This window comes from Serinus canaria, chromosome 19 (genome assembly GCF_022539315.1).
Source record: "Serinus canaria isolate serCan28SL12 chromosome 19, serCan2020, whole genome shotgun sequence".
Lineage (NCBI taxonomy): Eukaryota > Metazoa > Chordata > Aves > Passeriformes > Fringillidae > Serinus > Serinus canaria.
Genome location: NC_066332.1, coordinates 1,988,745 through 2,012,705, shown reverse-complemented (window position 1 = coordinate 2,012,705; position 23,961 = coordinate 1,988,745). Strand labels below are relative to the sequence as shown.

The window sequence follows — 23,961 nt, the reverse complement described above, 5'->3', positions numbered from 1 at the left end:
GAAAAACTAAAGTGGTATCAAGCACCTCTCAGCCTTATAATAAAATGCTTCTATGTTGATTTTTTCCATTTTTCTTCCATTACTCCAATACAAAAAGCTTAGTAAAGCAGTGTCATTAAAATTCAAACCCTACTTGATTAGCTTTTATATCTTCCAGTATTTAACAGACTCCATTTCAAAGGGTACCACGAAGTCTACTGACATTAACACTACATATAAACATCTATAATTTGGTAAATAAAAATGCAGTAACTCCAGGCTATGCAATCATGTGGAGGCCAAGTTACAGGAAAATTAACTATGTTTGGCCATTATTTCTGTTTAGTGTAACACTAAGGATTCCTCAGCTAAACATTCTCTAATTGTATAATGCAAGGGAAATAAAATCCTCTCTAACTGGTAGGCAAAAAATGGCAGGAAAACCAGAAGTGTCATGGACGTGGTGGTTTATTTTGCTTTGCTTTTTATTCAATAGAAAAAGTTTCCCGGATGAGAATGGAAAGCTTCCCAGCTTCAGTTCCAAGACTTTCACCCTCGTTTCTGACCTTTCCTCAGACATGTTCCAGTATAATCTGTAATCTACTACAGTCGGAAGAGGAAACAGCAGCGCCCTGGTGAGAAACGCTGCCTTGTGACCCGAGCAGAGAACCCAGCGGAAGCAATGCTGGCTCACGGAGTCCTTGGAAGAGCCTGACAGACAAACTCAGCAACGGCCCGGGGAACACACCCGGCACCACGAGCCCTAATTGCTGCCAAAGGGGGCTTTTGCTTTCATGTTTTGTTTTATTCAGTCCAACATGTGTTATCTTTCTTTGGAGAATGCTAGACATTTTCCTAGAAAAAGTCAGGAAACAAATTATTTTAGTTAACGATCGCCTCTCAATTAAAGTTACATTGCCATTTCCTTGAATTGTGTCCTATCAAATTTAAATTCATTTCACACCCTAACCCTCAATATTTCCAGTACAATTAGACCCATTCAAGGAGGAATATTATGTCTTAGCTCCTGTACACATATCATGTAGCTACTCAGAGCTAAACCTATCACTAACTTGCTTCCATTGGAATGGATGGGAGAAAACAACGCAGCCGGTTGTTTTTGTAACATTTAAATCCGTTTGATATGGAACCTTTGGAAACACAGCTGCACTAAATCTCACAGTCACCCTAAGAGAGTAGAGCTTGCTCTCTGCTTGCATCCAGGCAAGGCATGCGATGGTGACAGCCCCTAAGCCAGAGTGCTCAGCGGAGACACGCAAGCGCCAGCCCAAGTGTCTCTGTCACTGCTGGGACAGAGTCCCCTGCCCTCTCACCCGAGCTCCTTGAACTTCAGCAACATCCACTCAAAACCTGAACATGGCCTCATAACAGACCCTTCCTCCCCCTGGAGTTTTTCTACTATCTTCAGTTTCAGGAACTTTGTCCCTCAGTTATGAAGTGTCCCCCTCACTGATACCCAATCATCTCCTCCTTTGCTCAGCAGAGAAGGAACTCTGACCCCTTGCTGCCTCTGTCTCTACCTGGACAAAGCTGGATTTCCTTAGAGAACAACTCCTCCACCATCACACACACAAGTCTGGCATAATAATCCTCTTTCAGGACTTAACTAAAAATACTGTTTGTGCAAGGCTCAAGTCCATGTATGGGCAAAAGTCAAAATAAACCCAACCAAACTGGTTTGCCAGCTGTTGGCTTCAGGCTTTGTGCAGGCAGGGGCGGCAACGCTTCAGCTGGGCTGTCCCAGATGGTGTTACCAGCCAATGCAGCCAATCTGGCCACCCTTTGCTGGGTCCTCTCCAGCAAAGGCCAGGGCCAAGTCCATCCTCTTTGAAACAGATCTTGTACCTTCAGCTCTCCACAGATGGGAAGACTGCAAGATTAGTCTCTTACAACTACTACAGGTATAGCTGCACAGCATGCTGCAAACAAGCACGAAGGAGCAGTGCCATCCTCCCCAGCACGTGGCTGTGAGCCAGCTCTGGGCCAGAGGCTGTGGCTACCACAGCTCTGGACTGGAGTTTGCAAACTCTTGGGAGGACAGGACTGTCTGAGCTCAGACTAACAGAGCACTAATGAGGTTATCGTGCAGGCAGCCTCCGGGCGCTGGGGAGAGGCTCTGTTGCTCCCATTTCTTGCACATGGGAATTTTGCTAACACTGTCTGCTGGTGAATGATGAAGCGCTTGAGAAAACAAGAATGCACTATTGCTGCCCCTCGTTGTGTCCATCCATCATAATTCACATCAGCACAGACTTCAATTCAAAGCCTTCTTTCAGAAGGACTCTGAGATGCTTCAGCATTGTAAACTTTGGAAAGTTTTGGTGTCTCAGGCTTCTCTTCCAAATGATACAGAATAAAATTATCTTTATGAGCTTAATGTTTTTTGTACTGAGACAGCACAGTCAGAAAAACTCATCTGCTGCTCATAGAAACTGCAGAATGAACTGGGCTGGGAATTCCTGAAGGACATCTCTGTGTGCAAATGTGTTCAGTGAGGAGATAGGGAAAGTTTAATGGCAGCCCCTTACCCAAAGGGCTGAGCCAACTACAATTTATTTTGATGATAAATTACATGGTAATGCATCTGTGATTTTTTTTATCCTCACCTTTCCATCTATGCCTTATTTTCCCTCTGGTTGCAACCATAAGAACAAATATTTTAGCATCTGAATTCAATCCCTGTTGAATACACGAGACTTATCCCAAGTTATGTGGAGAAAAAAAAAGAAGCGCCTTGAGAACCACTGCAGTTGAGAACTTGATAATAATATCCATGGGTAATTATAATAAATGGCTTGTCTGAAACACCCATAAGATAGGAACTGAAGCAATCTGTCCCTCTTGCACCCACCACACACCCTTGGCAGCTCTGCTCTTTTACCCATGACCGTTGAGGATGTTTTCTGGCTCCGTGACAGCATCGTGACTCAGGTCATGAGAAGTGTCAAAGATGCATTTCCTTGAGATGGGAAAAAGCAACTGATTTTAACAGCCCACAAAGGCCAAGCGAAAAAGAATAGCTCAATCAGCATATTCAAGGGTAAAGATAAACCTTTTAAAAGACAGAAGTATATTTTATTTCTAATCTTAATGCTTACGTTTCTTTCCATAAAGCGTTTACATTTTTCAGGCTACCAAAGATGCACAGTTGATTAAATGCCTTACTTAAGAATAATAAACTGGGGAAAAAAAGAGGGCTGCAAGGGCAACACCCATTTACTGCATAATCCATCACCAATCATATAGACACAGAGTCTGATTCAGGCTGCAGACACCAGGGAGCAGCCCTGGATTCCCAGAATACCCAGTGCCAGGGGAAGCAGAAGGTGTTTGGGCTTGAACTCAGCATGTCCATCAGATAAAATGATTGTTCCCACCGGCTCTTGCCCTATTCCTTCCCCTCGTTGGTTACTTACACGGAGCTTCACATGCTTTCACCTTCCCTCATGCCAAACCTCCCTTGTCATGCAACACCCTCCATACTTAAACCTCCTCCTTCAGCTGATACAGTCTCTTGAAAAACTCTAGATTCTACTTTCTCACCTTCTGATCCAACATATTACAGGCTTGTATCAGGTGAGCAAAGCTACTTTCTGTCATTTCACTGATGGCAGCTCCCTTGAACCACTTACATTCCTTGACCCACCAACAAATGTCTGGACTGCAGTGTCTCCCCTGTGCTAGTCCACTCTTCTCCTGACCTAATTCCAGCCTTTCCCCTTTGTGCTTTGGCCATGAACCATGCAGAGAATCTTTCCTGCGTCACTCCTTCAGTGACCAACTCTTTTTCAGCTGCACTGTTACTCCAAATCTCAATCCTAGTGATGGCTTTTATGCTGATCACACTCATTTCAGCCATACACAAGTGTACCTAACTGTCTGAACTGAGGGCACTGAGAAAATGTAAAGTCGAGCATGTTCCTTCTCATAGATCATTAATATCATTATTTATCAATTTCCAATTGGCAACTGCAAAACCCGATCAAAGCACTACATCAGCTGCAGGATGTCTTTACTACCTGCAGTGTGCAAAAAGGAAATGCACTAGCCTGTCTTTTATGTACCTGGTAAGCTGGGGAGATTTGTGGATGGAAAAACATGGGTTTACTGTAAACTAAGAGGGAGTAATCAAAGGAACAATTGAAATAACCATAGAATTACAAACTGTCATTCAGTAAGTCATTTTCAGATAAACACTTAAAATTCCAGTTACCACTTTGTGGACTCCCGCAGTACCTGACTCTGACACATCAGCACTTGACCCTCTCAAAATTTCCTTCCATTTGATGTTACCAAGACTGAAATCATCCATCTTGACAGGAAAACTTCAGTGGGACGCTCACATCTGTGGTAATCCCACTCCTCTCTGCCTTCCCCTTTCCCTTCACCTCATGATCCATCTCTGCCAGCACGGTCTCCCGTGCACTGCCAATTATTTCCCCTCTGTCTGTCTACCCACAGCCTCTCTGAAACAGTTTGCTCTGACCACTGCTACAGCATTTGCTGTGCTAAATCCCTCAGTCATAGATTTTTACACTCCCTATCTCCAGAGCTGCAATTCTTTTCTGATGTCCGTCTCCTTCAACTTTCAATCTATCCAGAATATTTGAAACTTCTCTTTCAAATATCAACACAAACATGCTCCAGTCTTCGATCTGTGCTGTTTACAAAAAACCTGCTTCAGAAACAGTTGATGCACAGACACGAACTTCCCTTGTGACAGAATTTATCAGTCTACTTCCCTACTTATCTGAAGGGAATGGATCTTTTCCTTCCACTTCAGAAACTATCCAAAATACACCACCCACTTCTTTCACTCCACCGATTCTCTACCGATTATCAAAAAAAAAAGGAGGACAAGGGGGGGAAAAGGCAGCTAAAACACAGCAAACACAGCTTCCTCAAGCCCAGCAAGCTGCTGGCCGCTTCCCAAACTGGTGATTCCAGCTCTTCCCCCCTCTTCTCCCAGCCCTACATGTGGCACCTTCCATCGCCACCACTGGGACTGCTTGAAAAAGAAAGAATCATCACAGAATCACAGAATGGTGTCTAAAAGTCACTAACAGAAAATTCCCAACAGGTAAATTAATTTTGTTTTTTTCTGAAGTGCCTTAAAACCGTGAAGAGAAACTTGAGGTGAAGGTGTGAGGAGAATCGCTCGATGCTTCAGGCAGCACAGAGAATGTGGAGGGTTTCTATTTGCAAATAAATAAATAAATAAATATTCACGATGCCTATGCAAGCAGCTCAGTGCCTGTATGAGTGAAAAAGAGAGGGGTTTATCCTCATCGCCACCGTTTGTCCGCGTTCCGGCGGTTCCACGCCAGGTCCCCCTCAGGCCGGCCCCGCCTGAGGCGCCATGGCCGGGGAGAGGGCGCCCCCTGCAGGCCCTGGGCGGTGAGGCGGGAGCGCTGAGGGAGCCGCCGCGGGCCGCGCGTCCGGGGCGAAACCTGCGCTAAGAAACGGAGCTGCAAAAGGAATCAATTGAAATTATTTGAAATGACGCTTAAATTTAAAAAGAGCCGAGTGTGACGCTGCGGAGAAAAACGACGATGACACAAATAAGAATGTTAAAAACACGATGAAACAACGCGGCCCGATGTTGCAGCTCGCTCTGCTGTTTCCGCGCAAATTGTTTCTATCGTGAGACGCTACAAAGAGAAAAATTAAACTTAATAGAGAGTTTTCCAAGAACCGTTGTCAGCTCGTGTTCACAGCGTTTCGTGAAGGAACTGCCCTCCAGTGCTTTAAGTTATTATACAGTTAATTTTCTATGAAACTATTTTTGTCTGCCTCTCTCTAAATAGGTGGTTTCTTAAGTGAGTGTTACTTAAAGGAAACCAATCTGTTTTTCAGGAAGGGCTGATGATGTCAGTCCTTTCAACTCTGCTTTCCCATAAGAATTCTTCTAGTAAAAGGAGTTTCGCTCTGGGAAATAGTGAAAAGTAACGTGAAAATATGTAAAGCATCTCAGGCTTCATGTTTATCAAACTTCCAGTTTTACGCCTGGATTTTAATCATGTTGCGATTGTGACAAATGAAGGAAAAGCAAGAGAAAACCTTTTGTTTTTTAAACTTAGAAAAGATTTTGCAATTAAAAATGTGCCATACTAAAATATTTATAAAGAGATAAATACAAACCTGAATAAACTGTATCAAGACCAACATGGTTTTTTTAATAATTCTAAATTTATATACTCCCTCTCAGCATCGGTATTAAATGTGAAACAGAACCACGGCGTACTATGAACAGATTTTTGGCAAATAAATAAATACTTCAATCCCCAATGAAATGCAAGGCAAATTCAGACAGTATCATATTATTATGGAATATTTTTAGTAGGTGTGGATGTGTAGCTGTAGATCCAATGTTAACTTAGTGGATTATTATTTGTTCTGGTGCTGGAAATTCCTGCAGCCAAGAGCAGAGAAAACCGAGCAAGCAGAGCTACACCGACTTTATTTCACTTACTGGTGGTGCCAGAATTAGTAACATTCTGTAAATTTTAATTTGCAGGATTAAAATAACTGGAGTTCTGTGTAGTATTCAACCGTCCAAGTAAAGCTTTGCATTTTTACAGCTAAATGCTCCTTGCTATTCATGTGTCCTGAAGAGAACACGGAGAAGTTTGCAACACCAAGGGCATTGCTCTGATTTATCAACTCCTCCCTTAATCCTCACAGCCTACCTGTGAGACAGGTAAAGACCACAAACCCAATTTTATTTAAGTAAAATGGTCACATAAGGCCATACTCTACCCTAATGTTCACCCCAACAACCAACCAATGTTGTAATAGTCTTATAATAGTAAAAGCCCATAAAAGGATCCCGGCATAACTCAGATATTCCTGACAACACACTCTGGCAATCCAAGGGAATGACAAAAATACAACCTCGCTGCATTAACAGACAGAACAGCCCAAACAAAATCTCTGTCGGCTATAAAAGGTGCAAAGGAAATATCTCTTTATCATCCTCTATTTAACAGTTTACTTCGTTCTGCTGGAAAGAACAAAGCCAAACAATGATTCATTTGGAAATGAAATCATCCCTACCCCCAGCAAAGGCTGACATTGTGTGGGTAAACAGTCCTAGGGTGCTCCAACACAATGTAAATAGATTGCCTTGCTACTATATACACAAACATTTGCAAACAGTTTCATTTTGAGACTTGGAGGAAAAAAACAAGTGAGAAAAATACGCCAGAGCCCGAGCTCTGAAAATATTTACAAGAACAAAAGCTAATCACAAGTTACTATCAAAAAGTTCCAATTGCTTAGCAAAAGGGAAGATAAGACAGATATCAGCATGAAGATTAAAAGCAGTTTTTTAATGTAGGGTTTACTGAAAATTGGGAAAGATGCAAGGGGAAAATCGTGATGACATGACTCCACACAGAAAAATCCTCCAGTTTGCCACAATCTCCTCTGAATCAGTCACTTAATCAACACCTCGTCCCAGAGCAGTGGTGCTCTCCAGGACATGGTCTCTGGCTTTCTTTCCATTATAATCATCTGCACTTAAAGGGGTGATTAAGGAACATAACAGTTATTCTTCTTGAAGAAAGCTGCAAAATTAAAGTCATTCCACACGCGGGGAACACAGAGATTATTCCTGTTGTCACACAGCAGAGAGCTGACAGACAAAATCAGCTGAATAAAATTCACCAAGGGCTGCAGAACAAGTTAGAAGTAAAGCAAAGAATTAAACCCAGAACTGCTCTTTTCTGTCTCGAGTACTCGTTTACACTTCTGTCACCAGACTGCCGGGACTCCTCCAAACAACAATAATTTAACATTATAATATGGTAAGGAGCTGTTACAATCTGAGTAAACACAACTTAGCTCACAAATTAAAATAATCATCGGTCTCTGACTAATCCTGCTGCCACACTCACACACACACAATCCTTCTGCTGAAAGTCACTCCCAACTTCAGGGGTCTCTCACAAGTGGATGATAAATGGCTTTTTATGAAAGGCTTAGAATAGGGTTCAATATCCTGCCTGCCTTCAGCCAGGGGAACTGAAAGATTACTGAAATGAAAAAGCAGCAATAAAATTACTGAAAATATTACAGTATTTTAACAAATGGACTCTTTCAAACACAACTATTTTTTTCCTTAATTTTTTTAAGGCATCTGTGCTAACTCCTCAACAAATCCCCACAAATTTCTTGTGGAAAACGTTTGTATGAACTTTTGCAAGTTACCAACACACAATCATAGCACGTGTCCAACTTCTGCACTGCGGAAGTGATGAGCACAATCTGTGTGAAGTCCTCCAGGAATCAAAGTCACTTTCCTGCCTTAATTCTCAGCACCCATGTGCAGACTTCCAGTGGAGCTGTTTGTTTAAACAGATCTAATTTTCAAGCAGTGATGGCCGCACAGAGATCTTGAAAGAAATCTGATTTATTATCTTTCAAGACAGACATCTGCAAACTGAAGCCCCAGAACTCCTGAGACACTCCCTTGAAAGCTGCTGCCTTTCTCTGTGACTCGTCCATGCACGCCTGTCTCCTACCTCCACCACTGAGCACCCTAAAACTGCTGATTCTTCCTTTTAAAAAGAGTGTCAAATTTATTCAAAACTTCAAATGTACCTCAGAGGATTGTGAAGGCAACAACTCACTGCAATTTCCCTTGACAGAAAATAGAATTGGCTGGGTGATAGCCACAAATTGACAGTTCCTTCCTCTCCTCTCCATGATGTTCACAGTTCCAAGTAGTTGGATGTGCCATAGTAAACCTTTGGAGCACTCGCCAGCCTGCTTCAGGCTGAGCTGCTGTACAGAGATGAGAGGAAGTGAAATGGTGGATATACAACTGTCTCCAAAGAGGAAGAAAGTTCAGAGCACGTTTTGGGTGCCTTCCAGTGGCTCCAGGCAGAAGAGGATGGCTCCAAAACAGCCACGCACAAACCTTTGTTCAGAGAAGTCCAAAGAAAGGCAAAAAGAGAGAGGGTTGTTCTGGGACAAGTCTGGTTCCCTTAATAATCACCAAGTCATAAAACACTTCCTTTGATTCAGAAATCCCACAAAGGTTCTCTCTATAGCAGAAAGCCCAGCACATAGTTGGGCTTTCACAAGAGCTCCTAATCCTGCTCATAATTAGGGAAGAGGGACTGTTCCTGGCCATTTTTAATACTCTCAGACTGGAAAAGGGTGGCTACCCCAAACAAACTGCTATTCAAACTTTCACTTCCATGGAACTTGTGACTTACTCTCAACAGAAAGGAGGCATAAGGATGCAGCAAATCCTGAATGCAAGCAAACAGCTTCTAGCACAGACCTCGTCAAAGAGGAAGGCTGAAAGGAAAGATAAACTGGAAAAGCTGTGACATGGATAATTTTGGAACATTTTTTGAAGCTCCCCTTTTCACATCCTTTGAGTTTCTCCAAGGCACCACAGGAACAGGATGGACAGATCAGTTCTTACAGATTGTTTTACCTTTACACAATATTTATCACATTGTTTCCACATACACACAAAAAGTAGTCCCAAGTCTGTGCCATCAGCTCCCCACTGCCTTGTTCCCACATTTCTCCTCAAGCAGTATTATTGTAGATATCCAGATGTGCTTTGTGATCATCAAGGCAAGTGAGCAATGAGAATTTTAAGCAATAAAATTCTTTGAATACAGACCAGTTTGCTGACTGCGTTCTACACGGAAACAAAACTTGAAACCCAAAGATCCCCAACCTTTCAGTTCTGAGTAGAAATCATATCTGTGATAGCATTGTTTACTAAAAGCAAGCTGCAAAACTGGAACTGTCTTTCTGAAACGTTTCCACCTTGGCTCATTCCCACAGTATCTGCACACATCACATATTTGTGCACAATATCTACAGCATTTTATGAAATCCATATTATCCTCACGACAGGAAGAAAGGAAGAAAGTGGATTTACCATGGAGAGGTGAGCCAGAGGGGCTGCTGGACAGGCCGGGCACGGGGCTGCAGCGCCCGCCCTGCTTCGACGTCAGCTCCTGCTCGATCTCCTCCAGCCCCGCGCTCTTCTGGAAGCGGCTCATGCGATTGACCACCCGTGGGGACATGTGAGTCCTGACACAGGGCTGGCCTCCGTAGGGATTGATGGGGAACACGTGGGAAGTGCCTCGGAGTGTGCTGACCACCACCCAGCGGCAGTCGTGGCTGAAGGAGATATCCTGTACCTGGAAAAAAGGGGGGACAGGGGAATGAAGCCACCAGTGTGCACACCTCCAACACAGGGGTCGTGTCTCAGACACAAATCTGAACTGGAAATGGGGAAAAAACCCCTCACATTTAGGCAATAACTTGAATTTTGGTGCTTTTATCAATGGACTTAGTATTCAGTATATACACTGCAATTCACAGCTCCAAATTTTGTGTGCATTTCAAAATATTCTGAGATTATGAAAACAAACCATGCTGCAAAGTGCTGCAGAAAGCCACAAGATCTTGATGTAGTTTTCAAACAGAATTTTGTTCTAAAAAGAGCTGGGAAATTGTTTCAATTACATGTTTTGTATTTGCTTGTTTAATCTTCAGAGATTGCCCAAAAACGGGAAAAGGGAGGGATGAGAAGAGAGAGATCTCACCACTGGGCCTGATTTTGACAAATACTGGCACAAGTCTTATTTTAGCTTAAAATGGTCAGTTTTGAAGCAAATATAAAAATACAGTTAAACATTTTCCACTAGGGTTACTCCTTGCACAGATCTCAGATACGAAGTCCAGAAGGATTTAATTCTCTTTCAAGTGTGCTTTACACAACGCTTTGATGAAAAGCAAATTCTTGTTCCTGAAGGAATGCTTTAAAAGAGAGATTAAAGTTTGTTTCCAAGCCCGTCCTGGCAGACAACTCAAGAAAACAAGTAGTCGAAGTTAAAATGATTTATCATAGAGAAAAAAAAGTCCTGAAACAATTCTCCCAAAAATGTTTTTAAAGGTAAAAGCTGACTAAAAGGAACCATGGACACAAGTGGGATTTACCACGGCAAACAAACATACAGAGGAAGGATTAGTTTTCATTATATTATTAAACAGCAAAAGCTAAATAATATTCTTTAAGATTTCACTGAAGCCAGTTTTACAATGCACTAGGTACTCAAATTGGAGTAAACACTGATAAAATCTTGACAAATATTTCAGAAATGCACTCCAGCTATTCCAGACAAAAGCAGCAAAGTATTCATCGAAGTGCAAGTTTCCAACTGAGCCTGAAGCCTCAGAGATAAAAAAAGGATTTAAGTCTGGTGACTTGTGACAAGATACTTGATTGACAGACTGTCACTACACAAAATGCTTCATCAACATGACTGAGATCAGCTAAAACCAGTGCCACACACCTGCTCCTTTCAGTCCTGGTGACATCCCCAAAGGAGGCAGCTCAGAGAGCTCCCCAAACCTGACACCTTTGGCACTTCCAGGGTTCAGCTCTCAAACACCTACGGGGCAGCACTTGGAGCTCCGAGCTTGCTTACAAAGTGTTTCACCTTAGCAGGTTGCTCAGAAGGGATTAGAGACCCACAGGGATTATTAAGGGCTCCAAAAAAACCCCAAAGGCCGTGGAGTCAGGGAAAACGATGGCTCCAAGAGTATTTCAGTACTTGCTGTTAAAGAGGCAAATTCTCCTGGTCAAAACCAAACATATGAACTGTGTAGAAACTGCCACTCTCAGTTACAACAGAACCATGAGATGACAGAGAAAAAATTCCATCTCACTGTAGCATGCAACAAACTGTGTGTTTCTACTTTAGTACTCAGTTTCCAGTTGGCACCCTGAGGATTATGTTCTTTCAAAAACTACACACAACAGCCCTGGCAAATGACAACGCCAGCCAAGAAACTGGGAAACAATCACTACAGGATGTTTTTTTTCCTCAGTGTAAACATTACACAGAAAAAAGTATTTCTGATCTACAGGAAGAAAGTGTGGAACTCCATAATCCCAAATGCTCTCTTTAAAAAAGGGCTCACAAACACTGACTGCAGTCAGAGCGGGCATCGTGGCCATGGCTGCCTAAAACATGGCTGAAACCACAAGGGCAGAAGGGTTCTAATGCTCAGGATAACATGGAAAAAAGTGTTGACAGGAGAGTGTGCAATGAATGAAGATTTACAGGAATAGAGCTAAGAAACCCTGCTCAGCAGTGGCAAAGAGAATTTTGGAAGCTGCTGCTCCATGTGATTCACCTATTGCTCATTGGTCTCAAACAGCCTCATTTGTCTGTCACAGATCAGGAGGAGCAGCAGAACCACAGGCAGTCCCAGGAGCTGATTCAGAGAATATTTCCAATTCCAAGGGCATGAATTAAACACACTCACATCAAAGCAGCACAAACCCATCTGTGCAACTCGAAGGAGCCTGGAACTCTCCAGGAGAACTGCAAGAAGGCACGGACCAGCTGAAAGGACAATGCTCACCGTGGCAGTCTCAGAAACAACTTCAAAAATCAGCTGTTTCCACGAATAAAGCCCTATAAATTATGCCCTGGGCCGTGCTGTTCCCCACCACGTTCCTGTACATTATGCTGAGTTCTCGACTGCTCAGAGTATAAACAAACTGCACAGTGGCCCATTAGTGGTTTTCAAGTTTATGCTAAGCGTTGCAGTTTATTGCTGTTCTTTAGGTTAATGTACTATTATTTCATGTATTTATAATATATTTCTGGATTTGTTGTTAATTATGATGTAATGTTTAGATACCAAAGATCAATCAAGACCCCATAGTGTTTACAGATATATGTTAATAAAGTACAAAGTACAGCGGATCTCTCACGAAGCAAAGTTTATTCTATAGCTCAAGGTCAACGTCACATTTAATACTCACGTCTGTATTCTAAAATTTTATCTATCCTCTTCTGTCTGGACCAGTAAAGGGAATTACAGACCTGAGATTTTGTTTCATTTGGGAACCCATAAGTTGTTTTCAAATTCTTTTCAGTCCTAGACTCTCCATCTTTCTTGCAGGCTCCCTTCAGGTACTGGAAGGCCACAAATGCACCACTCCAAAGCCTCTTTTCCAGGCTGAACAATCCCAATTCTCTTAGCCTTTCCTCACATGAGAGGGGCTCCAGCCCTCTGAACATTTTGGTGGCCTCCTCTGGACGTCCTCCAAAAGGTCAATGTGCTTCCTGTCTTCTCCTGTTTCCCTCCAATTACTCTTCTGTGCTTTTTTATAACTTTCACTTCTCTATTTCCCCACGTTTTGAACATTATGATGTAAAATCCTCCAGAAAACTGAATTAAAATGTAGCTACCACTCAGAGCCTGCCCTGAGTGACACAGTCAGGTAATTTAATATACAGAGTCCTCCAAGGACACGGCACATGGCAACAGCTCCACTGAGGATCAGCTTTCAATACTGTACAGATCAAAAAATCATTTCTGAATCACAGAATCACAGGATGGGTTGGGTTGGAAGGGGCCACAGAAGCTCACCTGGTCCAACCTCCCTGCTCAAACAGGGTCATCCCAGAGCACCTGGCACAGGACTGTGTCCAGGTAAATCACAACAGAAAACCAACCTCACAATGCTGAACCCTGGATTTCAATAATAATGATCAGAAATAAACCATATTTTCATCTTCCTAGCACTCTTTTTTTCCTTCTTACCACCCCTCTGTCAGTTGCAATCTGTATATTCTTGTGCATTTTACTGCATTTCATTAAAACTGGAGAGTAGGACCAGCAGTGCTGCAACAGGAACGTGACCTGTTCATGATCACTGTGCTGTGTCACAGAGAGAAAACACCCTGATTTGAAGCACAGGACTCAAGTATTGAATTATGCTGTGCAGGGAGATGGCAGAAAGAAAAAACCACTATCATTAAGCAATGAGAAAGAGCAGCAGTCCCGAGGAGGTAAGGGTCAAAATAAATTAGAAAACTGGTCTGTATGTGAATTTTTTTGGCTGAGAAAATTAAGGAAATGATGTAGCAACAAACATAAATGAAAAAATAATAAAATCATGCTCTACACAATATGATTTATCAGACCCACACAGACCCAACTGTGTCTCCCCAAGTCCTCAGCACTGATTTCAGTTCTGTGTAAAAGCAAGGGCAGAATGTGGGCACAGAGAGATTCATGTGAGGCTTTTAACCAGAGCTGAGCTCTCTATCAATGACTGAGCCTGCAAATGCTGCTCAGGGCTCCGGCTCCTCAGGGCAGCCAAGCTACTTCTGACTGCAGCAGCTTCTTCTTGGCAGCTCCCATCTGACACTGATCAACTTCCCCAAACCAATCCTGATTATTTCAAGCCCATCCCCAGCTTCTTTCCTAGAAATAAGAAAATCTTCCTAGTTTTACAGAGTCTATTTCAATAACTGCAACTATGAACATGCCACAGACAGGAAGGAATTCCTCATGGCCATGAAGATTCACATCCAGTATCTGGAAATTGTTCCAATATCTCCCTACCTGGGCACAGGGTGTGACACAAGCTTGAACAGTCTCTGTGGAACCACATCACTGAAACACTCGTGCATTCCCTGGAAAAGCATCACACCAGCGTGCAGCCAGGCTGGAATGTTTTTATCATTCCCTGTTTACCTCCTCCAGCTGAAGTCAGTTCTAGCTGCAGTTTGGGAGTGGGAATAACAAGAGTCTGACAGAGTAAAGGATTACAGAGGAGCTGGCCAGCAGCCAGCTGATGCTATCGTTACGTTTATTTGTCCTAGGCTGAGATAATGCTGTTTTCAGGGATTTTGTTTTTGCTGTTTACAATTTCAGATCAAAGAGAAAGGATCATCAGGTGACGGGCTAACTTTCATCTGCAAGTAAATGAGCTTCCTCAGTTCAGAACATGCTATGCCTTCATTAAAAACCTTCCAGAATGCTCTTGGGTAAAAAGATGAGTGCAGTAAGTGTTGCCTCACAATGCAAGAGCTGGAGGACAAGCAAATGTATCCTTAACCAAAATGTGCAGCACATTTCTCCTCTTCCCAGCTGAACTGTGCAAGCACAGATCCTCTGAGAGGTTCAGCTCTGACTCAGTAAAATACAACCAGCCCTTGCAATGGACCCTCCTGGTGTTACTCAGTGCTGCTCTTTGTCCCCCTAAGGGGAAAAAAATATAAAATCTAGAGCACAAGTGGCACTCAAAGGCTAAAAGATCTTAATCTGGTCCAACCAAACAGGGACTTCTGTCTGTGTTTGCAGAACAGTGACTTTGAACACGGTGACCTTGGGACTCAGTGAATTATCTGAGCACTTCACATTCTGCCATGGTCTTTGTCTTCACAACTCCCTCCTGAGGCAGAGGTCCACCTTCCATCCCACCCCATCTTCATCTGAGTCACACAAAGGAGATTTTGGGAAAAGTGGGGTGAAGCTCTGTCAGCCAAAATCTCACATGCAAAAGCAGAGCTGATTTCAGCAGGGACATTAAAATCCCACATGTAACGTGGCCATAATGATGATGTTTAAACAATTTATAATGGGTACTAGCTAAACAAATTCTGACACTGATAATCACTCATGTCCATCAACACAAATTAGAACTTTTTATAGCTCCAGTACAGAAGGTGACCTTTAAGACCATTGGCCTTGATTCACAGTTAGTTTTAAACCAGAGGAGAAAAAAAAGAAAAAAGGAAAAAGGTCTGGTAGCAGATGTATAAATACTGCTCTAACCAGACAGGAGGTACAGAGGCTCCCAGTGTGGGCTGCACTGAGAGTTTTATATTGAACAGTCTCCAAAATTCTTGTCTAATGCTCCTCATACATGAAATTCACACAACAAAAGAGCAGCACCAGCAAACTCTCCTCTTATTGAACAGCTACAAGTGCTGTTATTCCAAAAGAAAAAAAAGTGAAACAATCCCTCATAATATATAAATATTTCAAACTGTGTGTGTTGAGAATCACAGGTACCAATGCAATATTGTTTAATTATCCAGGGAGCTGTGAAATCCACCAACACACCTCAGACTGGTAAGAATTCTCTCCATTTTATGCCATTCCAAAAGCTATACTGTTCACATCCCAAATGAAAACTGTGTGGCAAACTAGGAAAAAATTTTACTATGTTGATTCTGAGAATTTTAATGCAATGCTTTCACAGAGATGCTAATACTATATCCCATAAAAACATTTATCAATAAGGGTTCCTTCTCTAAAACATGTTCTGTTTGGTTTCCAGTGTGTGCCTTGAAAACAAATTTATCAGCTGTAAAAACCAGAAGAACATCTTTGTTCCTCATGACTGAAGTCCTGTGCTTTGGGTTTCAATATTGAGTCTTTGTATGAAGGGAGAACAAAAATAACTCTAAAACATAAAACACCTTCTAGAACATGCCCAAGTAGATGGCAGAGTATGTGCATACACACAGATCTCACTGCTCTTTGTAATATTTATAAAAACTCCTCGTTAGTACTATATATATTATCCCAAATGAACAGTTTTTCCTAATTTCCTTTCACTTTCCAGATTGGTTATGCCTCCTTACAGTAAACCATTGCCTGTAACAGCAATTCCACTATTCCAGAATGGCAGCAGGAAAGCTTTAGAGTATTTAAAGTACCAGAAATGTAAATTCACCCAGATCAAAACTTGATCAACCACTGCTACGTTCAATAAAGCTTTCACATTCAACTTGTTACAAAGGTGTGGTGAGAAACTTGAGAGAAACTGCTCAACTCCCAGGGAAAAAAAAAGTTTGAAGGAACTGTAAGCAGGTACCAGAACCAGCCGAGCTCCCAGTGCAGGGTCACAATCACAGAGCCCCAGGCTGTCCCTGTCACTGTGCTTCACATCTGCCAGGCTGCCACAAGTCTGTGCTCCCGGTGTGTAATTGCATCAGCAAGTGCAATACTCATTTCTTACCCTGTGGTGACATTTTTATTCCTGTATTTAAAGCAGGTTCCTCAGCAGTTCCTCAGTGCTCCAAAGGTGAGGCTCTGCCATGAAGGACTCGAGCAGAACTCGCTGCTCCACAGGCACAGCCCTGCCAGTGAGAGCAGATCCCTTTTCCCCATCTCACAGCAAATCTCTTCACTGAGCATTGCTTAAAATACAATTCCAGACTTCTCCACCCTTGGATAATATCCTAACTCAGCCCTCCATCTCTGAGAGGGGGATTTTTCAACAGGGAAGTTAAACTGGGGAGTCTCTGCAGGTTCCCCCACAGCGCCAAGAAAAGTTAATCACAGCCTTTTGATTAACTCTTCCTTTCAACTCTTTAATTGTCTGTCTGTGGCTTTTCCCACCAGAGTCAGGCAAACGCTGACAGTTCCTTCACGGGCACGAGACAAATGTTGAACATGTTACATGAGAAAAGGTTAAGTGCAAACACAGCCAATAATCAGGGCTCTTTGGAGGCAGTGCCAGATCTGAATAAATCTGACAGCACCTCATTGCAAAGGGCAAGAATTTATTATTGTCCAGGTTAAACGCTCTGCTCTTATCCCTTCTGTGGCTGGAGCACAAGAAAGGCTCTTTGTGTGCTGAAACAAACATTAAAGTGCCAACATACACAGAATGTATAAGGTGTCTGGGGATTATTCCTCAGCAGAGTTTAACTTACTTTGGCTTCGGTCTCTCCCCTGTGAAGTGTGTACAAGTGATGGACGGCACTTTGTGACGATGACCAAGGATGTGTCAGGATTTGGAAAACATGGAAATCATGGCCTAACGTGTCAGTGGTGACCAGCAACATCCCTGGGTGAAAAAGGGAAAAAAAAGAAACACAAAAGCACAAAAGATTAATCACAGCAAAAGAAGAGGCTTAAAGTGTCTGTCTGAAAAACACTGAGTGTGGCTTACATTTGGGGTTTGGAAACAGAAGAAAACACAGAAAATGACTGAATTGAAAGGGATTCACCTCATAAAAATGAATCAGGACTTCAACTGAAATCATATTCACAGTACTACTACTACTTAAGTATTAATATATTAAGATAGTATTACAACACAAATCTATAAAAACATCTGAAAAATCTGAATATTCCAACTAAATCTGAGAACTGTGTGACCAATATGAAGCATTGAAGTGATGAATGTTACAGCAAAACCCCCAAATGCTCTTCCCTGGGCAAGAGCCAGTCTAGAAAAGATTGATGTCTCCGCAATAACAATTTTTGGAAGAAGACATTATCAAATCCAGCCAAAACAGCCCATACCAAAATAACCCTGAAGAAGCATCTTCCTTATAAATGAAAGAAACTGTCCGACTTATTGGTGAAAAGCAGAGTTGAGAGCTTCCAAATAAACACTAAATGAGGTACCAGGTTCATTGAAAACAGGTCACTGGTGAGGCACTGAAATGATTCAATTAGATCAGCAGAACCACAGTAACTTACATTTGCTATCTGCTTTTTTATCCCACAATGTCTCAGCCCATAACCCATTTTTGAACACTTACAAAGATACTTGAAGTCAATTTGCCATAAATTTATACCAATTTATACAAAAAATTAATTATTTTTGTACATACAAGGAAAATACAGCATCATGGCAAACTTAGGATTACAGTAACAAACTACAGATTTATTTTTCTTTTATTAATGAAATTTAATAGGCTATCACCCAAAGTAACCCTCTGACATCCAGTTAACAAGCACTAAGTGATTTCAGCAGTTTAATAGTGACGGTCTAAATAATTTTCAAGGTACACATCCAGTAAAGAAAAACCAAGAATTCCCACTCAGGTCTGTTGCAACATTTCTCCACATAAATTACAACTGAAATCTTTTATCCTGCAGGAAGAAAACTTAGTCCCCATGTTTTACATGACACTTACCCAGAGGATAAATGGTTATCTTATTTCTGCCATAAATGAGTGTCCATTGCCTACATTTATTTACAGGTGATACCAGAAATTGCTTTTCCCTCTGCTGCCCCAGATACCAACAGCACACATTTAAAATCTCTCACACATGCCACTGATTTCCTCCCTTGTGACACTTGGAAAATTTTGGTATTGAACTGTAAAAAGTGTGCCAAGCAGCAGAGTAAAAATTAAGTGTGATTAGCTTTTCTATGGGACACCATTTCATCACCAGCTTGGTATCCTGAGTGTTTTCCCTCCATGGCAATCCTGGAATCCAAAAGGTTGGGTCCTTTAGGCCCAGACAGAAAAATTTCTGTCTTTTCTTCCTGGTCCTTTAGGCCCAGAAAGAAAAATTCCTTTGGCCACAGAGGTGAAGGTTTGGCCCTGTGGGTGCAATGTCCTGAAACCCCTCCCAGGGTGCACCCTCAGAGCCTGCGTGGCACCAACAGGGCACACTCAGCTTCTCCAAAACCCCTGAAAGAAGGGTCCTGTGAAGGCAAACACACAATTCCAAGGTGCTGAGGCCCAGCAGCAGCAAGGTACAAAATCCAAATTGCTCTTGGAGACAAAACTGCCTCCAAGCTCCCCCTCAGCTTGACCACTGAGGCTGGCAGGGCCGGCCCGGCACGGCCACCCACGCTGCACCCAGGCATTTCCTGCAGCTCGCACAAACGCACCAGCTCACATCTGAGCTCAGCAAGATTCCCTCCAGCAGACACACTTTTACTGTTCCCGGCTGTTCCTCCGGCCCCGAGTGTTAGAAATGAAAGGGAGTTTGTTATGGAGCTGAGAAATCCGGGAGAGCACTGGGGTATTATGTTTGGGCGGTAAGGCATGTGAGCTGAGGTTGGTCTGGATGTTAATGTTGGCTTAACTGGCAATTTCCTTGATTTGTAGTGACTGTGTTGATAGGAAATACAGCTCAAGTTGCTCCGGTGCGAGGCAGCCAAGCCTTTCGTGTGGGATTATGCACACAATTTGCATTAATTCTGTTCTGCAACATCACAAACTACACTTCCCCTCGAGTGAAGTGTGCGGTCCTCAATAATATATAGCATTTCCAGCAGAGAAAGCTGGAAGCAAAGAGGGGTTTGTGTGCTGGATTGGGCTGCTGCTGTGACTGGAGTGAGGAGATTCCAAAAGATCTAATTCAACCCAGTAAGAATTTATCTTCTCTATTCCCATGCTTGTCTCTCCTCATGTCTCAGACAGCTTTATATCGACATGGAGGTGCTTGGGGTCCTTTCATGCTTTCTCTTATTGCTGATGGAAAGGACCTTTGGAGAAGAAGGTGGAGGAGATGGATCCATAAGACTTCTCTGAATACCGAGCAGACAAGCTCTGTAAACTGATATTTTTTCCTCCCCAAAGGCTTGAGAAGTCTTTTATAAACACAGACCCAGGGCTGAGTGCACCCAGAGATCCCAGCAGAGTGCCCTTCCCGTGGATCCCAGTGCACAGCACGGTGCACAGAAGATGGTAAAAAACCCCCTAAATCTGCCAAAAATCTGTCTGGAACTGGAGACAAAACGCTGTGTAATGATCCCAAGCCAGTGAAAACACAGGATCACCATCCTTGTTGTCCATGCAATCCACGGTTGTTCAGCTCAGGGCGATCTGGTTTCCAGCACTGGCGAGAGCCGCAGGTGTCTGTGGGCGGCGCGGGGAGGGGATCATCCCCCTGCTCCTCACAGGCTTCTTCCCAACCCTACAATGCTTCTTCAGGCACAGCAGGGCTCACACACCAAAACCTGGGGCACACGAGGCCCCAGAACCCATGGTGGTCCCTGTTTGTTCCTTCAGTCACACCCTGGATCCCAACAGCCACAGCTGGGACATTCACCCATCTACCTGCAGCTCTGAGCAGCTCCAGATGATGCTCCCAGCTCCTGGTTCCATGTGTGCTCTGCCTTTGGGTTTTCTGGGTTTGGTTTGGGGTTTCTTTCCTCTGTTTTTGCTAACTTGAAGAAGTACAGAGGTGAAAGATAATACATTTGTGGCTGGAAAGGAATTGACTTAAAAATAGAAAGATGAGTGCTATCTGATTTGGCAGTTTGTGTCTAATCTAAACTCCTGCTGCCTGTCCCGTTTGGAATAAATGCATTTATTAGATGAAAGCCCAGGGAAAACAGGCCCTTCACTTGTATTAGAGACTTTTTCAGTAAGTTAAAGGAGGCCCTTTCACACCCACATTTGCATTTGAAGTACAAATATATTCTGGCAGGACTTGTATCAACACGGAGGTCCCAAGCACAACACCACAGATGGGAAAGAACGTGTATTTCTAGAACAGCATTCTGAAATCTCTTCCTTGCCCCTGTTATTCGAACAATAAATCACCCATGTTTCAGAACACTGGGCTGGGGTTTGTGGTGGGATTTTCCAGCTCTCATTACTTCACACTGAAGAACCCCAGTTTTCCATTATCACAGCTCAGCCATTTTGTTTCTCTCTCCATCTCCCTGCAGCATCCCAGCAGGAATTCCTAATCCCAGCAGAGAAACACCAACTGGAATCCTGGTCCTACCTCACTTTCACTTTCAAGTGCAGGAAACTTCAACTCAAGCTTCTGAAGAGGCCTTGTGACAGCTTTCCCAAAGAGGTGTTTAGAAGGAAATACAGGTTAAAGCCGTGCTAAGTTGAGTCTGAACGTTTTCTCTTATGAGGGACTTTATGGGTGAATAATCAGAGATGAAAAGTGAATAATTCTCGAGGATTTCCTGCTTATTTTTCCAACTGGCATTAATCCCTGTTTAACAGATAACAGCTGAAATCCATTGGAAGTCTTGCATACACAGGACCCAGTGGAAATTTATGTGTAAACCAGACTTCATTTAGTATATATCTCATTACAAAAATTCTGATTTTTGCTTATCCACAGTACGAGGGTGCAGCCAGATTAAATTAATGACTGTTTTACTGTGTGGTTGTTTTAAATCCATAGAGATGACTAAAATCCAGTTTCAAAGGAACAGATATCCTAGACGGGGGAAAAAAAATTAGCAAAGCTTTGTTTTACCTGCCCTCATTTACAGCTTCCTACTTTTCCTGCATTCTGTTTGGGGAAACAATCAGCTTCTTTCAGGACAGAAATAAAAACACGAGGAATATATGCATAAAAGGAAAAACTAGTACAGATGTAGACTGTGGGTTAAGAGCTATTTATGCAGTATCAGAAGACTAAACCAGACTCTGGCCTGGCCATAAACTAAGCCCACGCCCTAAACGAGGTGCCAAGCCACAAAAAGCATTTGCGTCAACTGGGAATCCAAGGAAAAGAAGGACTGCTAATTATAGGGCCTGGAAGAGGAAGGGGAGCGATGGGAGCTGAGGCTGCGCCGTGTTTATCTGAGAGCTTCCTCCCCTGGCCTGATGAGGCCTGGCCTGGCCTGAGGGTGGGACTGGAGCTGCTGATGGGACACCGAGTCCTGAGCTCCTGGCAGCCCTGGGGTAAATTAGAGAGCGCTGGGAAAGCTGGGCAGCCCCACCACATCCTGTCTGTAACACCTCCCTAATTACAGAGCTGTTGATTGCCTGCATAGAAATGAGGTCCCCACAGCCTGGAGCTTCACCAGGAGCTTCCCTTCAGTTTTCAGAGGGTTTTCCACCTCCCCAAACTGTGTCACTCTGCCAGCACTCACTGAAGGATTCGACACCTTCAAGCTGTGTTGGATTTCTTTTCAAAACACCGAGGGCACAAGGGCTGGAGTCAGGCACACATCTGCCTGGAGGAAATGGGGATCCATGGTCAGGCTGGATTTAGGAATGCAACCCTCAGATTTCCATGCCCAGCCATGGAGAAACCAGTCCAGCCACTGCCTGTCCAAAAAGTGATTAAAAATATGAACCTCTCACACTTCAGTTTGGAAATGTGAACTTGGATCCCACACAAGGCTGGTACTGAGCTTTGGAGGTTCCCAAATTACAGCCTCAGAGCGCTCAGGGGTGTCACAGTGACTTAGAGCCACTCCTGGTTCAGTCCATATGGATTTCTCCTGGCACTGCCACCTTCCACAGGCTCCCTGGGACAGGATTCCTGTTCCACTGAGCTCCCTGAGCTGAGCAACTGCATTCATGTGACAAAGTTTATATGGCCCATGGCTTTCTGAGGCATCTGGACCAGAACAGCAGCTTCATTTATACCCACTCAACCCCTCTCCCAGAAAAGTGAAAATACAGCCAAACATCAGAGCTGCTCAACCCCTGGGTACTCCCACGTGGACCATGTGCTGCAGTTACCAAACTGGGTCTCAAAAAAAACCTTAACTAAATAATGAAATTCTGATTTTAGCAAAATTCACCGCAAAACAAATGCAAGCACGTAAAGATTTAATGTAAATATTTAAAAAAATCCCAAGAAGTCAAAAGAAAGACAAGCAAAATAAAATATTATTTTGTGAAGAAATAACTCCCTATGACTCCTTTAACTCCTAAAATAATCCATGGCTACAGCTCTTCCTTCACAACCAACCCAAAATGCAATTCTTGATCAAACCATCAATCATCAAGGATTTCTCCTTTTGGTGACATGGGACACAGAGACACAACATTTGTAACTGCAACTCAAACTGCCTTCATTTTAACATATTTGTCTTCCAAGGCAATAATTCAAGCTGAAAATGAACAGAAAAACTGAAGAATTGTTCTGTCATTAAATAATTACAGCTTGATTTAGTCTCCAGGAATGTTTTCCTGCCCACTTTCTCTGATCAATGGGAAAAAACTTGAGCAGAGATGTTCCAATTTCACCCTCTTTAACTATTAACTCAAGGCCACTGTCACATTTCAATATAGAACATTAAAATAATCAGAGCAATTTCAGGTCTGTTAAAGGTGCAGTCAGGCATCCCAAGGGGGACACAGTTTAATCTGTTTTACTGCTGGCCCAACATTAATTTTCTTGTTATTAATGGGTGGAAAATCTCTTTTGTAGCCAAAGAAGCGTAATTATTTAAAATTTTCAATGTCTTGCACTTCACAGCTCTCAGCTGCCAAGCTGGCAGAAGCAACACTTCTGGAAAGCAGATCATTTATTTACCACATTTAAAAGAAAAAAACCCCCAGATATTTATAAACCAGCACCATTTTTTAGCTGTTTACTAATTGAGAATCTTATTTGAAAATTTTCCTCTTTGACACTAAAATTGGAATGGACCTGGCCCATCCCATTGATTCAAAAGCTGGTTCTACTCCCAAATTG

The 23,961-nt window shown here is 42.8% G+C and overlaps 1 protein-coding gene across 8 annotated transcripts in view; it reads right to left on the bottom strand.

Moving 5' to 3' along the window:
• Positions 1-23,961, bottom strand: part of BCAS3 (BCAS3 microtubule associated cell migration factor) — a 293,578-nt gene that overhangs the window by 205,398 nt on the left and 64,219 nt on the right. For all 8 annotated transcript variants that reach the window (XM_030232182.2, XM_030232183.2, XM_030232185.2 and 5 more), the window contains exons 14-15: positions 17,517-17,650; positions 9,911-10,175 (exon numbers count right to left, since the gene is read on the bottom strand). In XM_030232182.2, coding sequence (XP_030088042.1) covers positions 9,911-10,175; positions 17,517-17,650 — 399 coding nt within the window. The remainder of the gene's footprint in view (positions 1-9,910; positions 10,176-17,516; positions 17,651-23,961) is intronic.